This window comes from Mobula hypostoma, chromosome 7, assembly GCF_963921235.1.
Source record: "Mobula hypostoma chromosome 7, sMobHyp1.1, whole genome shotgun sequence".
Taxonomy (NCBI): domain Eukaryota; kingdom Metazoa; phylum Chordata; class Chondrichthyes; order Myliobatiformes; family Myliobatidae; genus Mobula; species Mobula hypostoma.
Window position 1 is genome coordinate 133,477,440 of NC_086103.1, and position 20,476 is coordinate 133,497,915.

General features: G+C 40.8%; 1 protein-coding gene across 7 annotated transcripts in view; it reads right to left on the reverse strand.

The window, feature by feature from the left end:
- The window catches only part of LOC134349550 (four and a half LIM domains protein 2-like), a 131,234-nt gene that overhangs the window by 19,746 nt on the left and 91,012 nt on the right, over positions 1 to 20,476 (reverse strand). For 4 of the 7 annotated variants that reach the window (XM_063054038.1, XM_063054039.1, XM_063054044.1 and 1 more), the window contains one exon: positions 1,513 to 1,694. In XM_063054038.1, coding sequence (XP_062910108.1) covers positions 1,513 to 1,668 — 156 coding nt within the window. In that variant the 5' untranslated portion in view covers positions 1,669 to 1,694. Of the gene's footprint in view, positions 1 to 1,512; positions 1,695 to 1,872; positions 2,003 to 3,213; positions 3,321 to 20,476 lie in introns of those variants that run through there. The other 3 variants (XM_063054040.1, XM_063054041.1, XM_063054045.1) reach the window with 2 other exon arrangements.

The following is a 20,476-nucleotide window of genomic DNA, read 5'->3' on the forward strand; positions in this document are numbered from 1 at the left end:
AGGAAACATAAATCAGCCATGATCAAATGGCAGAGCAGACTCAGTGGGCAGGCAGGCTAATTCTGCTCCTTGTTTTATGGTCGTATGGTCAGGTATCCTCCCTCAGTGGAAAAGTCTGTACTTCCCCATCAGAAGCCACAACGCCAGAGTGGAAGTAAGTCATCTTTGCTCCTGAGGAACTGCGAAGAAGGAATAAGAAGACTATGCCTCTGGTTTTCAACCTGGAGTGTACTCTTCCTTGCAAGAAAGCACCAAAGGTTGCATGGTGTCTCTCAGTCTTTAATGATATTCAGGTAATTTAGTAAGAAAATTCATGAAAAATTAAAATACTGTATATGACACCCTAGCTGTCCCAGTAGTAAAATTGCTGGCAGTCCTTGGAAATCCTAGGACTGATATAGTTCCTTTAAAGCAGGTGATCCCAACCTTTTTAATGCCATGGAGCATCCATGGACCCCAGGTTGGGAACCCCTGCTATAAATGGATAGGTGGTAATGTCATCAGGGTTTATGGGGTGTAAGGAGGGAATGTGATTTATCCATTGTGAAGAAGTAAGATTTTCATTCAAAGAGGTAGAAAACCAGTGCATCTCCTGGAGCATAGACATTTCCATACAATCAGAGGCCAAAGTCCATCTGATTTGCTGTCTATAATTCTGCTGTTTGCTTAATTAAGCAAGTCTCAGAGTTGCTAGCCAATCAATCTCTGTCAATTAACTCGCAGCAGAGCCAGACATTTCATGAGAACCACGCTAGTGGAGAATTTGGAAGCTTGAAATCCAAAGTCTGCTATTTCTCCCAAATATGTTACACTTACCACATGTCTTGTCTCAAATTACACATATACTGACAGCTACAATTATGAATTCAGTAGCAGTGGTGCTTGAAGCAGCTCATGCATCTACCCTGTCAGCAGCCGTGTTACAAAAGCCAAATTGATCTAAAGACAGGGTAATTTATGAAGTAAGATAACATAACCAAAGAAAATTTGAAAAAAAAACAGAATGCTCAACCAGCAAACCCAATCCTGATATTGGAAGTAGTTGTTTGTGTTAGAAATTAGAATAATCCAATAATCTTAATTAAAGAATTAAAACTGATAGAGTATATTGAGAGCTTATAATGCAAAGCATTTGAATGAAGCAATGTTAAATATAATATCCACACCAGCACTTCATAAATTTGGAATATGACTTCCAGAGATGAGAAATTTTTATCTTGCCTGAAATATGTCCTGTCAATTTTGACCCTCTAATAGAGAAAACTTAAAGAAAATTGATAGTGATTTCTGAGTACTTTAATTATATTTAGAGAGGCTGCCCTGAATGACATCTCTGTAGTAGTGGGAGCCAGCTCCCACTGAATTAATAATGTTGGTATTTTCTTTATAACATTATTCATGTACACAACCCTATGCTTCAAAATGCAGAAAATATTCTTCAAGTGCAGATCCCAGTTTTTGCATTGCACCACCATTGCAACCCGGTGAACAAAGATGAAAAATGGTATAGACCTTATTGTCGCAACCAATTGGTTTCTTGCATTCCTCGCAGGTATTGCAATAAAGACTTTCATAGCACTTAACACAATAGGGATTCTCCTCTTGAAGGATGTATTGCTTCCCAAAGAGGGATTCCTTGCAGTAGTGGCAGTCGAAGTGTTCTGTCATTTTGCTGTTTGGAAGGCTTTAAGCACCTATAATTCAAAACAAGAGCAGAAATTTGAAACAATTCTGATTATTTCAATGCTTTTCAGCACAGCTATATCTGATTCAGTTCATCCATGAAAGAAATAGATTTAAAGATTAACATATGTAAAAATCTCAGTGTGACATCAGACATGCAAATTGTGACAAACAGCCACAGTCACTCACTGTTCCGATGGTCAGACATGAGCTAAAATATTAAACCATCGACGCCCTAGGATTCATATAGTTTGAACTGCTGTACGTCTTGTAACTGGTGTGTGTTGTATAACCGGTGAAGCAATGAGTGGCTGGCTGCCTAATAAAATCCTTGTGTCACTTTACCATATAAGGCACTAAAAGCTCTGAAATCATGCTGTCTCAGAGCCTAATTACAGCTGGCAATGGAACATCCTTTTCCATTGCTTTTTCTCTAATATTTCCTAATGATCAAACCTGCAAATTCCTTTCAACTAGCGCAAAAACATACAAGTGGCTTGCAAACCCTGGATGATTTATTAATACAGACTGCATTAAAATTGTATTATAATTCGTTAAACCATTATGACTTAAAGTAATTTCATTTTAATTGCATTAAGATCATTTTCAGAAGAAGCACAAATTTATAGAAATGTATAATATTGCTGAACTGGAATTAAATTAAAATATAGGATTTTGAGCAATACTGCATTTTTTAGATTTTTTTGTATTAATAGATTATATAGTTGATAAATTATATAATTGATAAATATACATTAAACTAAACTTATTATTACCTTTCTCAAGAGTCAAATGTAATGTCTGCTTAATATTGCACTCAAAACATTCTCAATATTTTCTGAAATGCAAGACAAATATAATGGGCCGTTATAATGGGATCAATCTTTATTTAGAAGGGTGAATTCAAGAGTTAGTGTGTCCAACTGAAAAAGACTTTCATACAACAGGCACATGCATGTTTATTTAGTCCTCCACAATATCCTACCTCAAACTGGTTTTAATTATCATGACTGAAGGATTTGTTTTCTAGGACTGTGTCCCAGATGCAGTAAAAATTCCTCCTCCTGCATTTTTTTTCTTATATGAATTAACCTATTCTGTAGCAATGTTAACTTTGTGTGATTGACCATATTTATAGAGGGGCCACCTAATGATTTGAACAGCAATCTGAGATTTCCCTTGCAACTAGAGAAAACAATCACATGAGTTTTATGAATCCTGAGTATCTGCCCATTATTGTTTCTTCAGCTGCTCTACTAAACTTGCTTAGCAAGAATAATGATTCAGAATACAATGTCTTCAGCATTTAGGTACCCTCACTATCAAAGTTGGTTAATATTCCTTTCAAATTAAGTATTGGATAGAGCTATCCTGCCAGTTCAAATACTGGTGTCCTCAATCTACTTGAATGGGCAAAAATTCATAATGTTATTTCCCTCACTGAAGGCTTGTCTCCATTTGCTATGTCAATGACCAGGACAGATCAAAGATGATTATTAATATTCGCTCCCAGCATTGAAGTCCACCTACTATTGGTAAAATCAGCTTTAGACTTTAGATTGCAGACATCATCTCTTGAATTGGCATGATCGAGTTATTAATAATGATGGACCCAGCTGTTGTCTCTTCATAATAACCTAAGGAACAGAAATAGCAAGCTAAAACTGATACATTTGAAAGCAGTCACATCTTACATTATGCATTGCTAGTACTTAGCGGGTTTTGTTTTTTAATGATGATCTGCTGAACCTTTGAGTTCCTTTATTCTGGCTCTATCTTGTAACACATTGGCTTTTGTTGCAGAGAGCAATTTTAAAATTTAGCTTTAGACAAGTTTGGTTTCCGCTGATAATTGTGCCCTTCCTCAATTACGATCTAAGATATTGCAGACAGCCTCTGTCACACAAGCTTTTCTGTTGCACAACATTAACAAGTGCTGAATAGCAAATGATGAAAGTGGATTTCAAAACTACAAGTGGTTTTCCCTATTTTAGTTTTCAATCTTTAGGCTATAATGTTCTGGACACACCACTGGACTTGCAATCATAGTGAGGCTGCAGATTGCGAAAGACTGGCAACTGACTGATTTCCAGGACCAGTATTTGAAGAGGCATCAAAAGAGTAACTATTCATCTGTAAGTGACAAATAGTATTCCAATCAACAGACACAAAATGCTAGAGGAATTCAGCAGGTACAATAGTATTCCAATGATGTTTTAATATCGAACGAATACCATGGCACGGTTAGTAGAGTTGTTGCCTTACAACACATGAGATTCAAGATCACTCCTGGCTTTAGGTGTTTTCAATTCTTCCTCTGGTTCTGAGGGTGACTTCCTGACACTCTGATTTCTTCCTACAGCCCAAAGACGTGCAGGTCAATTGGGTAATGTAAATTGCTTTGTGTATAGGTGAGTTGTGGTTGATGAGAATGTGGGTAGAACAAACAAGAATGGGATTGATGTAGGAGTAAGGTAAATGGAACTGGATTAGACTATATAATTGTTATTTTCCTTATATTTTAACTTATATTTGCTTCCTTGGCCAGCTGGCCCCTTGGTTTTAAGTTGTAAGTAAACTTCCATGTACCAGTTTTTTAACTTGTGGTTGTAACGTATCCACTTCACCTTTTCGAAAGGCTTCACTGAGATCCCCTCTCATTCTTCGAAACACCAGTGGGTACAGCCCCAAAGCCATCAAACACTCCTCATGAATTAACCAGAATCATTCTCATGAACCTCCTCTGGACCCACACCAATGTCAGCACAGTTTTTCTTAGAAAAGGGGCCAAAACTGCTCACGAAACTCCAAATGCGGTCTGACTAATGACTTCCAAAGCTTCAGCATTATGCCCTTGCTCCTATATTCTAGTCCTTCGAAATGAATGTTAACATCGCATTTGCCTTCCTGAACCACTGACTCAACCGGTAAGTTAAACTTTAGGGAATCCTGCACAAATCACCTCTGATTTTTGAATTTTCTCCTTGTTCAGAAAATAGTCTACACCTTTATTCCTTCTACCAAAGTGCATAACTATACACTTCCCTACACTATATCCTATCTTCCACTTCTTTGCTATTCTTCCAATCCAATCAGTCCTTCTGCAGACTCCCTGCTTCCTTAACGCTACATGCAGCCAACCAGATAAGGCCCTCTTTATGCAACACACATCAAAGTTGCTGGTGAATGCAGCAGGCCAGGCAGCATCTCTAGGAAGAGGTACAGTCGACGTTTCGGGCCGAGACCCTTCGTCAGGACTAACTGAAAGAAGAGCTAGTAAGAGATTTGAAAGTGGGAGGGGGAGGGGAGATCCAAAATGATAGGAGAAGACAGGAGGGGGAGGGATGGAGCCAAGAGCTGGACAGGTGATTGGCAAAAGGGATAGGAGAGGATCATGAGACAGGAGGCCTAGGGAGAAAGAAAAGGGGGAGGGGGGAAGCCCAGAGGGTGGGCAAGGAGTTATAGTGAGAGGGACAGAGGGAGAAAAAGGAGAGAGAGAGAAAGAATGTGTGTATATAAATAAATAGCGGATGGGGTACGAGGGGGAGGTGGGGCATTAGCGGAAGTTTGAGAAGTCAATGTTCATGCCATCAGATTGGAGGCTACCCAGACGGAATATAAGGTGTTGTTCCTCCAACCTGAGTGTGGCTTCATCTTTAAAGTCGAGGAGGCCGTGGATAGACATATCAGAATCATGCCATCAGGTTGGAGACTACCAGCTCTTCCTCATACTTCCGCTAATGCCCCACCTCCCCCTCGTACCGCATCCATTATTTATTTATTTATATACACACATTCTTTCTCTCTCTCTCCTTTTTCACCCTCTGTCCCTCTCTATACCCCTTGCCCAACCTCTGGGTTTTCCCCCCCTCCCCCTTTTCTTTCTCCCTGGGCCTCCTGTCCCATGATCCCCTCATATCCCTTTTGCCAATCAACTGTCCAGCTCTTGGCTCCATCCCTCCCCCTTCTGTCTTCTATCATTTTGGATCTCCCCTCCCCCTCCCACTCTCAAATCCCTTACTAGCTCTTCTTTCAGTTAGTCCTGACGAAGGGTCTCGGCCCGAAACATCGACTGTATCTCTTCCTAGAGATGCTGCCTGGCCTGCTGCGTTCACCAGCAACTCTGATGTGTGTTGCTTGAATTTCCAGCATCTGCAGAATTCCTCGTGTTTGCGTTTTTAAAGGCCCTCTTTATTCCTACTCTTTGCCTCCTGCCAGTCAGCCATTCTTCTATCCATGCTAGGATCTTTCCTGTAATACAATCAGCTCTTATCTTGTTGAGCAGTCTCATCTGTGGCACCTTGTCAAGGCTTTCTGAAGCTCCAAGTAAACAACATCCACTGATTCTCCTTTATCTATCCTGCCTGTTATTTTCTAAAGAATTCCAACAGATTTGTCAGGCAAGATTTCCTCTTATGGAAGATTCCCATACTGACTTTGGCCTATTTGATCATGTGCCTCTGAGTACCCCAAAACCCCATCCTTAATAGTAGACTCCAACAGCCTCCCAATCATTGAAGTCAGTCTACTTATGCCTCCACAATCTCTTCAGATACCACTAGTGCAGGTGGCTTGTTTACCTTCAGTCCATTCAGCTTCCCAAGCACCTTCTCTTTCTTAATAGCAACAACACTCACGTCTGCCTCCTGACACTCTCAAATATCTGGCATACTGCTAGAGTCTTTCACAGTGAAGACTGATGCAACATACTTGTTAAGTTCATTCCCATTTCTTTGTCCTCCATTACCACCTCTGGAATGTCATTTTCTCTCACCCTGCTTTTACTCTTTATATACCTGAGAAAAGTTTTGGTATCCTCTTTTATATGATTGGCGGGCTTACCTTCATATTTCACCTTTTCTCTCTTTTTAGTTGCTTTCTGTTGGTTTTTAAAACCTTCCCAATAATCTAATTCCCCACTATTTTTTGCTATATTATATGCTATCTCCTTTGCTTTTATGCTGTCTTTGATTTCCCTCATCAGCCACATTTGTGTCATTCTCCCTTTAGAATACTTCTTCACCTTTGGAATGTATTTATCTTGTGTCTTCCAAATACCCCCAGCAACACCAGCCACTGCTGTTCTGCTATCATCCCTGCTAATGTCCCCTTCTAATCAACTTTGGCCAGCTCCTCTCTCCTGCCCCTGTAAAACTGATACATCTGACTTTATCCATTCCCTCTCAAACTGCAGAGTGAATTCTATTATATTATGATCACTGCCTCCTAAGGGTTTGTTTCGCTTAAGCTCCCTAATCAAAACCGGATCATTACACAACTCTGAATCCAGAATTGCCCATTGTGGGCTCAACCACAAGCTGCTCTAAAAAGCCATCTCATAGGCATTCTACAAATACCCTCTCTTTCAAATGTAATCCTAAAATAAAAGTCCAATTGCAATCCTAAAATGACATCCTGATTGCAATCCAAAAGGCCATATTTCAATTATAGTGCCGATTATTCCAATAGCAACCCGATCTACAGTGGATTCCAGTTAATTGGGTTATCAACTAAATGAGGCATCCACTTATTTGGGATAACTCATAAAGAACAAAACCTAATTGAGAAAACAGCTGGAATTTCCTTTGTTTATTTGGGACTCCATGCCACTGAATTGGGACAGGAGATTGTTGCTGGAGACTTTCTAACTAGTGTCAGTTCATATACTTTTGTGGCCATTCGACACTACTCCATGCTTAGAGCACAGTTTTTAAATCCCCTCAAAAACACCTCTTTGGTCAAGAAAGCATAGCAGCATCTCCACTTCCTGAGCAAATTAAAGTGAGTGAGGCTCCTACCGCGATTCCCCCCCCCCCGCTCCATTTTAACCAATTTTTACGGGAGCACCATTGAGAGGGTCCTGACCAGCTGCATCATCATCTGGTAAGGGAAATGCAAGGCGTCTGACTACAATTCCCTACAAAGAACTGTGAAGACTGCTGAGAGGATCATCAGGGTCTCTCCTCCAACCATTGGAGATATTTATCATATGAAGGGTCCTTAACATTGTCAGTGATTCCTCCCACCTGTCCAACAATCAGGCAGGAGGTACCAAAGCATTAGGAGAAGAACTGTTAGAATGGGGGACAGCTTCTTCCCCCAGACCATAACACGACTGAACTCCCTACCACCACCCAGATGTCACCACGTATGAAGCACCATGTTTGCTTCTAAACATATCATATATGCACATGCTGCTGACAAGGTTGAATGCTTTGGTCAAATCGATGAAAGCGACATAGAGGGGTTTCTGTTGTTCCCCGCACTTCTCCTGGAGTTGATGGAGTGAGAAAACTATGTCGACAGTTGACCTCCTTATGCAAACGCCACATTGGGCCTCAGGGTAGATCCATTCTGCCAGAGTTTGTAGACGTGTCAGAGTTACACGGCAAAGACTTTGCCGACAATACTCAGGAAGGAGATACCCCTGTAGTTGTTGCAGTTGCTCCTACCACCCTTGTTCTTGTACAAATTGACGATTTTGGAGTCGCGCATATCCTGTGGTACAGCTCCTTCCTTCCAGCACAGACGGAGGACCTCGTGTAAAGTTTGGAAGAGTGAGCTCTTGCAGTGTCTGATCAGGTCTGGAGGGATCCCATCATTGCCAGGAGCTTTCCCTGGGGCTAGACTGTCAATTGCCTTGCTGAGGTCCTCAATGGTTGGTTCAGAGTCGAGTTCATCCATGACTGGTAGACAATCGATGGCATCTATGACTGAGTTAACAACAACATTTTCCCTTGAGTAGAGCTCAGAGTGATGTTCTACCCAGTGTTCCATCTGCTTGCTTTTATCAGTGATTATTTCACCGCTGGATGACTTCAGGGGTGCTGTCTTGCTCTGCGATGGGCCAAGGGCCTTCTTGATACCATCATACATTGATCTGATGTTGCCTGTCACAGCTGCTGTCTGAATGTCCTCACTGAGCTGGAGCCAGTACTCATTTGCGCACTGCCTTGCAGTCTGTTGCGCTTTGCTTCTGGCAGCTCGAAGTGCCTGGAGTGTTTGGTCGGATGGTGATGGTACTCTGTGAGAGCTGCATGCTTGGCTTTGATGACAGGAGTCATGATGTTGGACTTTGCCTCAAACCAGTCACTGCTCTTTGTGGTCTTTCTTCCAAAGATAGAGAGTGCTGATTCGTGGATAGTGTCACAAAGGTATGACCCTTGTTCTGTTGCAGTATCTCCTTGTGAGGAGATAGTCATAGCACCCTGTACTGACTTGGCAAACTAGTCAACCTTTTCTGACTGTTTCATCTCTGTTGTGTTGATGCGAGGTTTCCCAGTTTGTTTGGAGTGGTGGATTTTCTTCGGACGTAGTTTGACCTTGCAGCATACTAAAGCAGATTTTCCTCAAGATTGGCTGTCCCCCGAAACTCCAAAGTATCATCAGGTCATTCCATGATGACATGAGGGCTACTGTTCAGTATGATGGCAGCTCATCAGAACCCTTTGCTATTCATAATGGAGTCAAACAAGGATGCATGTTGGCCCCAAAATTTTTTGACATCTTCTTCTCTCTGCTATTGAAGCACACGTTTGGGTCATCAACAGAAGGCATCTACATGCACACCAGGTCTGATGGGTGGCTGTTCAACCCTGCACGCCTGAGAGCAAGAACAAAGGTGCAAATGATCTTAATACGTGACATGCTCTTTGCCGATAACACTACTATAACTGCGCACACCAAACAGCAACCACAAACTCTCATGGACCGCTTCTCTAAGGCATGCAAGGACTTCAGGCTTACCATCAGCCTAAAGAAAACAAATGTAATGCCCAGAATGTAATGGAGACACCAGTCATTTTCATCAACAATTATGATCTGGAAGTGGTCCACGAGTTCACATACTTGGGGTCGACCATTAGCGACACTCTCTCCCTCGATGCTGAAATCAATAGGCGTATCGGCAAAGCAGTATTGATCCTTGCTCGACTCTCCTCGTGGGTCTGGCAGAATCCAAAACTCACTACAAAAACCAAGACTGCTGTGTACAATGCATGCATTATCAGCACCCTCCTGTATCGTAGCGAGACTTAGACCATCTACTCCAAGCAGAAGAGGATACTCAATAGTCTCCACCTGCACAGCCTTTGCCGCATCTTTGGCATAGCCTGGAGAGACAAAGTCCCAAACTCAGAGGTCCTCTCCCGCACTGGATTTCCCACAATGTTCACACTTTTAACACTACGCAGACTGCGCTAGCTGGGCCACATCCAGCGTATGAAGGACGGTAGACTGCCAAAGGACATCCTCTATGGAGAACTAACAGCAGGCAAGAGGAACATTGGTAGACCCCAGCTTCGCTCCAAGGACCTCTGCAAGCACGACATGAAAACCTTAAAAACCAACACAGACTGCTGGGAGGATACAGCAGATGACCACAACAAATGGCGAGGTACTCTTCAGCAACACCTGGAAAGAGTGATCCTGAGTCAGTTTGAGGAGCAGAAAGCTAAACGAAGAGCAGAGCGGACAGCAGACAACGACTCCACGACGCCCTACACATGCAGCAACTGTGGCAGAGCCTGCCGTTCCAGGGTTGGCCTCAATAGCCACAGTCAACGCAGCCCAACAAACCAGTGACTCCCAGAGGCGCAGTACCCATGGTCGACCATGACCGACGGAGGCCACACACACGCACATATGCACCTTATTATTTGTTAATTTATTTGTGGTAATATTAACTTCATCTGTATGTGTGTGTGTGGAGTTATATGCAATGTGTTGTTCACCTTGGTCCGGATGAACTTTGTCTCATTTGGTGCTATATGTGTGTACGGTTGAATGACAATAAACTTGAACTTGAACTTTTTGTCACTGATACTTGGTGAGAAATAAGCAGTAAGACAATTCAGAACTATTTTACTCACTGCAGTTTCAAGCAGTCAGGCTTGGAGATGCGAGAAACGGCCAGGAGTGAAAAGGAAATGACTTCACTACTTCAACAAGTTAGAAATGAGTAAGAATTTGAAAGTAACAACAATCATCTTGCATATTACAATGAAAATGAAGATTTTGAGGATGCAAAAGTTTCTACCTAGCGTCAGTTGCTGTACTAATTTAGTTTATTTACAGTCCAATAAAAGCACTTGGCTGTGTACAATGGATGAATTCCTTCACTGCTACCTATTAGGAACTAAATCACAGTTTTGTAGTGCTATAGTAGTACTGGTCATGTTCTAATGCTCTAATGTTTCTGTATTTTATTTTAATGCATAATTTGATACTCAGTTAGATGGTAGTTGGTCTTTTATAAACTATTTCCATGAAACTTCTGCTAATTGGGGCTGTTGCTTAATTGGGCCAAGATGTAGTGGTCCCAGTTTGTCCCAATTAACTGGAATCCACTGTACTTCAATTACAATCCAATAATATTTCAATGCAATCCAATGGTATTTTGATCACAACCCAAGTAATAAAGAGTATGTACAAATTAAGTGTTACCCGAGATTGAACTGAGACAATGGCCAAAGTTGTGAAACCTACCACAGAAAAAGGGGAGCTGAATCTCCAGTTACATATGGACAGATGACCGAGAGTTTGAGTTGTTACCTGAATAAAATATTTCAACTTGATAAGATTAATGAAAAAAAATCCAGATGAAATATGGCATCAATGTTGAGACTATTAAGGAAGCACGTGATAAGATCCAGAGAATGCCGGAGGGAAAGGACAAATTTAGATGGATTTTATCTGTTTTATTGCAGTTAAAAATACGAACATGTGGTCAGTTTGTACAAGTAAAAAAAGTTCACTGATCAATTGGGAAAGGAAAGAGAAACATCTGATGAACTGCAACAAACAATATGATCGAGACAGTAAAATGTCTAAAGAGCAAATTTTTGCATTAACTGTACAAGTGAAAAGAACAACATGATGAGCGTATTGTACAGTATCAGAAAGCCCACCAGAGATTCAAGTGGGTGGTCCTGCCAGTGATGCTCCTACTTGGGAAACAACCTGTACATTGGACAGTCATCCGAGACAGCGCCACCCTCCAAACCTCGAGGAATTACAGGATGGGCATGACATGGACTCTACAGCGACCTCGAACAACTCTAATGAGGATGACATTGATGAAACAATAAGATCGACAGCTTTGCTACAGCTTGCTACAATAAAGACCAAGGAAGTGAAAACATGGCAGATCGAAATGGAACCTATGAAAGGTGACAGATGGTTTTGCATCAACTACCTGAATCAGAAAAGATTGATGTATTGTCCAAAGAAATTCCACATCTGAAAATGTAAGTTTAAAAGTCTGGGCTGAGCTTTAATATATTAAGAACATATACAAACTGCACCCATATGATGGCATCCAAATTTTCACTACTATATTGTCTTCTCAGCAATTCAGACAATTGATTCAAGGAGTTGAAACAACACGTGGGAGATAAAAAACAAAATATACAAGATAGTTGGAATGCTATTAAGAGGTTGGAAGAACTGGTCCCAAGATTGGAGGAAAGTGGATGATTGCAAGCAAAATACTTCTGATAATGTTTCTGAGGAAAGGGACACTGGAGGACGGTGTGGTTAAGTTATTCCGAAGTATGAAGTCTCTACTGAAGAACTCTACGTGCTCAGAACTAAATGACTACCTCCACTCATACACTGATGTGCATTGAATGGCTGGTAATAATACACATCAAAAACTCCATTCCTGCCACACTGGACTCTCATCAATTTGCTTACTGCAGGAACCGCTCTACAACAAATGCCATAGCATCAGTCATGCACCTGGTCCTGACGCCCCTGGAAAATCAGGACATTTATGTCAGAATGCAGTTTCTGGATTTCAGTTCAGCATTCGACACTACTGTCCCACAGACCTTGGTGAACAAACTCCTACTTCTCGGTCTAAACACACCACTGTACAACTGGGTATTAAAGCAACAGAGCTCAGATAGTCAGGATGTACAACCGCTCCTCCCTCCCCATCATCCTCAACACGGGTACCCCCCACCCCGGGCTGTGCTGAGCCCATTGCTGTACACTCTGCTCACGCAGGACTGCACGGACAAACACCCGAATAATCACATTGTCAAGTTCACCGATGACATGCCAGTGCTGCTGCTTATCACCAAAGTCAATGAGATCATCTACAGGGAGGAAATGGAAGAGCTCGAGGCCTGGTGCCAGGAAAATAATCTCTTCCTTATTGTCAACAAGACAAATGAGATGGTTATCGACCAGGGGAACTTGCACCACTCACACCCCTCTTTACATCAATGGAAGAGCAGTGGGTACAGTGAACAGTTTCATACTCCTGGGAGTGCACATGTCACACAACCGCTCATGGTCCCAGAACACATCCTACACAGCCAAGAAAGCCCACCAACGCCTCTACTTTCTGAGGAGGCTGAAGGGAACTGGACTATGCACATCCATACTCACATCATTCTACAGACCCACAGTAGGGAGCATCATAACAAGCTGCATCACGGCACGGCATAGAAACTGCACTGCAGTGGACAGGTAGACTTTACACGGGTAATCAAAACTGCCCAGTGCATCTCTGGCACCAGCCGACCCACCATCAAGGACATATGTACAGAAAGGTGCCGGGAAAGGGCCAGCAATATCATAAAAGATCCCACCCGCTCTGCTCATGGACTGTTTGTCCCAGTCCCATCAGGGAGGAGGAAACGTAACATCCTCACCAGGAGCACCAGACTCAAAAACAGTTACTTTCACCAAGCAGCACGACCGATCAACACCTCCACCCACTCACTCACCCCACCACCACAACTTTATCATTTCCTGTTAGAGTCACCTTATGTACAGGCACACCGGTGCCTAGTGTCACCTTATTGACATACAATCAATCTATGTATATGCGTTATCTTATCAAATTTTTATTATTATTGTGTTCTTTATCTTATTATGCTTTTTTGTACTGCATTGGAGCCAGAGTAACAATTATCTTATTTTTCTTTACACCTGTGTTCTGGAGATGACATTAAACAATCCTAAATCTTGAATCTTGAGTTCCAGGAATAAATGAAGATAAGATAGAGGACTCTACGTATGATCCCTTGAAGTCAACTTTTATCAGTGGCTTGAAAGCAAGTATTGCAAACACAGTGAAGCTGACAAAACTGAATTGGAGTGAAGTTGGTGTTCCAAATGCTGAGCTAACGCAAGCCACTAGACAAGTGGAACGGGATATCAAAATCCAAATAAGATTAGTTCAGGTGAGTCAGTTACCTGTTGATCAGCAGCCACTTCTTGCTAGTCAACAGGCAACCCCCATTAACCAACAGAAAAAGCAGGACTGGGATTCATCGTGTGTACTGCAGCAATCTCAGTCTGAGCCACACCACCGAGGCCAATCCCGTAAAACAAAATGGCACCTCTGTGGTAAGAGAGGACATTGGGCTAAAAGTTGTCAAGGTAGGAAACAAGGAGCACAGCAGGAGCATACTCAACAGTAAGTTCAATCTCCAGCCTTGCAAGAGTCTGGAGATCCTGATCTGATAACACGGTTTCAACAAGCAACGTTAGATATAATGGGGGGGGGGGTGTATTGTCACATTGTAAAAAACAACTAAAGCCCTTGCTTGCAGCCCCTGCTTGCCCTGATAAGCAAAAACTGGACACCTCACATGTTAACCTACTAATTGGAAATGAATGTACTGAATTCTTATTAGACTACAATGACTAATGACCATGACTGTGCAAAATTAATAATATGTCATGAAAAAGCAAATAATTACAAAGAAACACTTTATTGAACCTAGATCTGATTTTGTATTCTAATGGCTCCTCAATGGGCTGGCTGGTCCAGGGTTTCTGAAACTAAAGTGTTGGCATCAGGAAGCATGGCCCCTGCTACCTCTGTGCAGAACTGAAAGCTCTGATTGAAGCGTATCAGAAGGAAGATCAGCAAATACCTGCACGGATTCTTGATAAGCTTTTGGGGTTGTTCATGCTTTTGGAAACATATGTAGACAAGGGAGATTTCTTATGTTTGTAAGAACCACAATCAAGAATGGCCAACTAGTACAAGAACTTACAAATGCCGTACAATTGCCGTCAGAAATTACTGTAGTGAAATGTAAACGCCACACCAAAAGGACTACAATGGAAGGCCGTGAAAGTGCATTCTCAGATGAAATTGCAAGAAGGGATAAAAGAAATAAAAGAAGTAAAAAAGATCAAATAATTAAAAGAAGTACTGGGAACATAAGCAGTGAACCCAAAAACTGAAATTATGTAAATATAATTGAACTCTGTATCACAGATGAACATACAAAATATTCAAGAGATGCAAGCTCTACGATCTAACTAGGAAAAGTGATTCTGGATGGAGAATGACGGGAGGTTAAACAGCAATGGAGCATGAAGATATGGCACTCGTCATAGACTAGTAATTCCAACTACATTGCTTCCTTATCTAGCACAGCAAATACACTCTCTAGGACATACTGGAGTGCAAAAGATGATCTGCAGATTCTCCCAGTGGTAGTGGAATCCAAAATTCAAGGCACAAGCTCAAAAAACATTTTGAAAGATGCATGACATTTCTGAAAACGAATCCTGGAACAATGAAAAAGTTTCCACAATTAAGCGCTCCTGCCCCTCCTTGTCCATTTCTACACTTACAAATGGACTACATTTCCTTGTCAAGGCAATACTTACTGGTAATAGTGGACAAGTTTTCAAGATGGGTTGAAGCTATCCAGCAAGGAAACCAACTTCAGTCAGAGGACTTCGAACTGGACATGATGCAGCTTATTCTAATATTATTTTATATTTCTGTCAATTTTCCCCACTCACAATGTGCCAATTGCGATGAATTATAATGCATACTTGCAGGTACCACATGAGTTTGCTGGTGCTGTTAATGCCTCTAGCTGTTGGGTATGTCATACACTTTGAAATAGTCACCATGGTTCTTCAGAGTCTTATGGCATTAGATCTTCTCTTAGCAATTAAGGAGAAGAACTTGTGCAGTTATAGGCAAACAGTGTTGTCTAAATACCTGACAAGTCTGAAGACATAACTGATCTGGCTGATCATATTCATAAAGAAACAACTAAAGTACATCAGTCTGATCAATGGGATTTCTTTGATTGGATTTATTTAAGTCTATGCAGCTGGGGTTTCTCAATATTAGCTGTCATAATAATATTATGTGTCAAAATAATAATATTTGTCCTGATATGCCCTATCATTAATTTACGTGTTTTATTCTTTTAAGGGCAATCATTAATAGAGCAGTTCAAACTCACATGGCTGTGCCTACTTACAAAAACAATCTACCTAACAATCACATAACCATGAATATTTTCATAATGTTGATGAATTTTTGATTATTATATTCTTAACGTAGGTACCACACGATTTTGCCTGTGAATTTTCAGGTGTAATGTTTCCAAATGTGTTATTTAGAGTCAAAGGAGTGAACGTTGAATTAGACTATATTATTATTAGTTTCCTTGTAATTTTACTTTCTTATGCAGTTTTGTATTTTTATATGTTTATCTATGTACATGCAATGGTTCCATGTGTTTACAAGTGGTTCCAGTTGCTTTTTAACACCTTGGCTGTAGTTGCAGGCATCATATTAATTGAATGGGGGCTTATCTTATTGGTTGCTTCAAGCAACAGAATTTGAATGGGATTTATTGCTGCTAACAAATTGCTATAAGAAAACCAGACCACATTGCATCAGTCTCTTTTTACTTTTTGCTTTCCCTCGCTACTAGGCTCTGCTTTTGCTACTTTCCTTTCCTAATCCCTTTGTTCTTTCAGTGCTTAATAAATGATTGTAAGCAACAGGTTTTTATGCCTCATTCTCTACTTCTGAAGAACCTCAGATCAAATATATCAGTATCCAATAATTTTTACAGCTTTTGATGGTCAGTGAAGACTTAGTGATAAACCTAGTAGCTTATCAAAGTGAAAGACAGCATGAAGTATCAGTCCCATCCCAAAAGCAGGAATCCTTCAATTCATACATTGAAAGAATGGAACTGTAAGAAGTGGAGGCAAGTGTGGAAATATTTAGATAAAGCCATACAGAGTGTAAGGAAGCATTCCTCTTGGTAGAAATTGGGCAAGATATTTACATGTCATATCAGGACATTTGTCAATTCATGGTCCATTTAATGAAGAAAAACAAAATTACAAAACTATTTCTGTTCGAGTCTTGTCAAAGTTCGAAGTTTAAAATCCATAACTGGCAATCAAGAAAAGCCATTAGTCACAACAATGACAAGGAAATGATTGCGACAGAAATCCACGCAAACGTGAAGTTGCACAACACTGAAGCAGATAAGTAAAGGAAGAGAATGTTTTTTATCCACATCTACATGACTAGGAGTGAGAGTAAGAAAAGGCAAAAATTTCAAAATTAAAGCTTAATAGGCTAACATGAGTATTGAATCTGACATTAAAACCACTGAACTCAGTGTGTGATCCAACTGTGTGCTCAATTTCTACCCAATCCTTCTTCAGTGTTGGCTCTAATTCTTCCAAATTAAAGAAAATCAAGCCATGATGATGGGGAAAAATTCTGTTAAGAAGATGCTCCACTCTGAGTCCTTCTCAAGGCATTATAAGACCAACCCTGTGCTAAAACTTGCTTGTGAATGTTTCTAACTACAAAGTTGGGACAGTGATTATCCACATCATGGTCAGTAGCCATGAGAGCCCCCTTTGCTTTCAGATAATGCACAGAGACCAAAAGTGAAAAAGATGTCAGATAGAGAGAGCCCCCTTTGCTTTCAGATAATGCACAGAGACCAAAAGTGAAAAAGATGTCAGATAGAGAAGAGAATTTCAGAGCTTATAGAATTTTGATGACACAAAATCAAAATCTTTATTTAACCATGCACATGGACTAATTGATCCCAGACAAATAATAAGCAAGGAAACAGCAAAGACTGAGACCAAAGAAAACACAATGCTCCAAATAAGGCTTTATCATGGCTCAGTAGAACAGAAACAAAATCCCTCCACTTTTTTTCCATTCACCCCTTATGATAAAGTTCAATGTTGTATTATCTTTTCTGATTTTTTTTATACTATGCATTAGCCTTTCTAGTGATATAGATATTTGGAAATCCAATATTCTTTACATGATTAGTAATAAATTACCAATAAGAAAGTGTTCCATTTATTCTTTCTCTGATTCAGAGTACATGACAACAAATTTTCCCATATTAAAATACATCTACTTACTCACAAAATTAGTGTATATACTTTATAACTTCCTGCTCCAATGTATCATATTAATTTTCCAATTGAACAGTACCAGTAAAATTCTTTTACTCAAGTTGGTCATATACACTGCCTATAATGTGAGTTTTTTTCAACAGTGGCTTTCTCTTTGCCACTTTCCCATAAAGCTGATCAAGCACCCGGACAACAGTTGTTGTATGTGCAGTCTCTCCCATCTCAGCCACTGAAGCTCGTAACTCCTCCAGAGTTGTCATAGGTCTCTTGGTGGCCTCGCTCACTAGCTCCCTTCTTGCACGTTCATTCAGTTTTTGAGGATGGGCTGTTTGAGGCAGATTTACAGCTGTGAAATACTCTTTTGATCTCTTGATGATTGACTTAACTGCACACCAAGGGATATTCAGTAACTTGGAAATTTTCTTGTATCCATCTCCTGACTTGTGCTTTTCAACAACCTTTTCCGCAGAGATGCTTGGAGTGTTCTTTTTGTCTTCATGGTGTAGTTTTTGCCAGGATACTGACTCACCAGCAGTTGGACCTTCCAAATGCAGGTGTATTTTCACTAGAATGAATTGAAACACCTTGACTGTACACAGATCTCCAAAAACAGATCTCCATTTAACTAATTGGGTGAATTGCAAAACCAATTGCCTGCACCAGTGACGATTTTGTGTGTCATATTAAAAGAGGGTGAATACTTATGCTATCAATTATTTTGTGTTTTATATTTGTAATTAATTTTGATCACTTTGTAGAGATCTGTTTGCACTTTGACATGAAAGAGTCTTCTTCTGTTGATCAGTGTCAAAGAAAAACAAATTAAATCCTCAGTGATTCAATGTTGTAAAAAATAAAACATGAAAACTTCTAAGGGAGGGTGAATACTTTTTTGTAGGCACTGTATGCCTTATTTCCAAAGCCCCAGTATAGATCCATCAAATACTACATGCCACATCTCACCATCAAAATGCACTCCCTTTATTTTCCTCCCTGACGCTAGCTCCCTCCTAACTGCAGGGCAGAAAGTTATCTTTAATTGTATGCATTTCCATGTTTGGCTTTACATTTGTGTAGAAACCTGTTAAATTTCTTCTGAAAGTCTATATAGGAAGCACCACTCTATCCCTCATAAATCTATGCTAATTATTTTACTTAGTTATTGCACAGATCCACACTCATCATTGATTCAAATCGTGATGAAGGGTCTTGGCCCAAAACTACGACTGTTTATTCTTTTCCACAGATGATGCCTGGCTAGATGAGTTCCTTCAGCATTTTGTGTGTGTTGCTTGGATTTCCAGCATCTGCAGATTTTCTCATCATCGTAGGTTTTACCTGCTTCAATTATTGCCTTACCACATTGGTCAAAGACTATTGCCCTGACTAACCTGGCCTTGTCCTTGTGCACTAAAATAGCTCGGAGTCCTTTATCTTCAAGCATCACACCTGTGAATACCATGGAGTCTGAGGTCCCCACAACAGGTTTGAATTCATATCGTAAATAACTTACATATAGCTGAAGTTGCTGGTATTAATAAATCTCAGCCATTCCTCAATCAAGATGCAGGGAAATAGTGAGCCAAAGTCGAAAAGATACATGTTAACTTTGTCCTACACCAAACTTTAGATGGAGCTGATTTTAACTCAAGTGCAGACATCCCACCTCTCCCGGAAGTTCCAGGAGTCTCCCGCATATTAATAGTGGCTCCCTGATGCCCACAAATTATATACAATATCCCGGAAATCAATTTTTTGAGAGCAAGCGAGCGAGAGAGCGCGAGAGCGAGAGAGAGAGCAAGAAAGCGCATGAGAGAGAGCGCGAGAGAGCGAGAGCGTCCACAAGAGAGAGAGAGCGTGAGAGAGAGAGAAAGAGAGAGAGAGAGAGAGAGCGGGAGAGAGAGGGAGCGCGCCATGGCAGAGTGTTCCAAAAAAAGAAAATATAAAACGTACGTCACCCAGACTACCCTAAAGTGTACCTCTGCCTAATGCAGTGTTGCTCGCTGCACTGTTTGCAATAGTGAATTTTCCATTGCCCATGGTGGGTTAAGACTGTAAAAGACATGTTGAGGTGAGTTTAACAGGTGTCATTCGTTCATTAGCATAGTTAATGTTATTTAAACTAGCTGGCTAGCTGCTAAGGAGCTACTCTATTGCAGACATCCCACCTCTCCCAGAAGTTCCGGGAGTCTCCCACAAATTGATGGTGCTACCTCCCTGAAATGAGTTTTTGCAGGGTGGGATGTCTGCTCAAGTGGGTAAACTGAATGGATAACTGGAGAAATGTTTTAGGAGAAATAGAACTGAAAATTAATCATCTCCATCATAATAATATATAGATAGTGGTGAGGCACTGACTCTATGTTAATAATAGAGTGTCATAGCCAACAGTTGGGAAAAACCATCATTCTTCCCCAGCAAAATAGCAGTTAGAAGTTCACCACATGCAGTCTCTTTTCTCAGTCATACGTTAACCCATCCTGGAAATATATCTCAACGAAGCATCAGTGGTTACCTTTATTTTATAAACTGTTCCAAAAGTGGTTAAAGGCAATACAGTAATGGACTACAAATGCAGGCCCACATCCTGTGTGTGAATAAAGATATT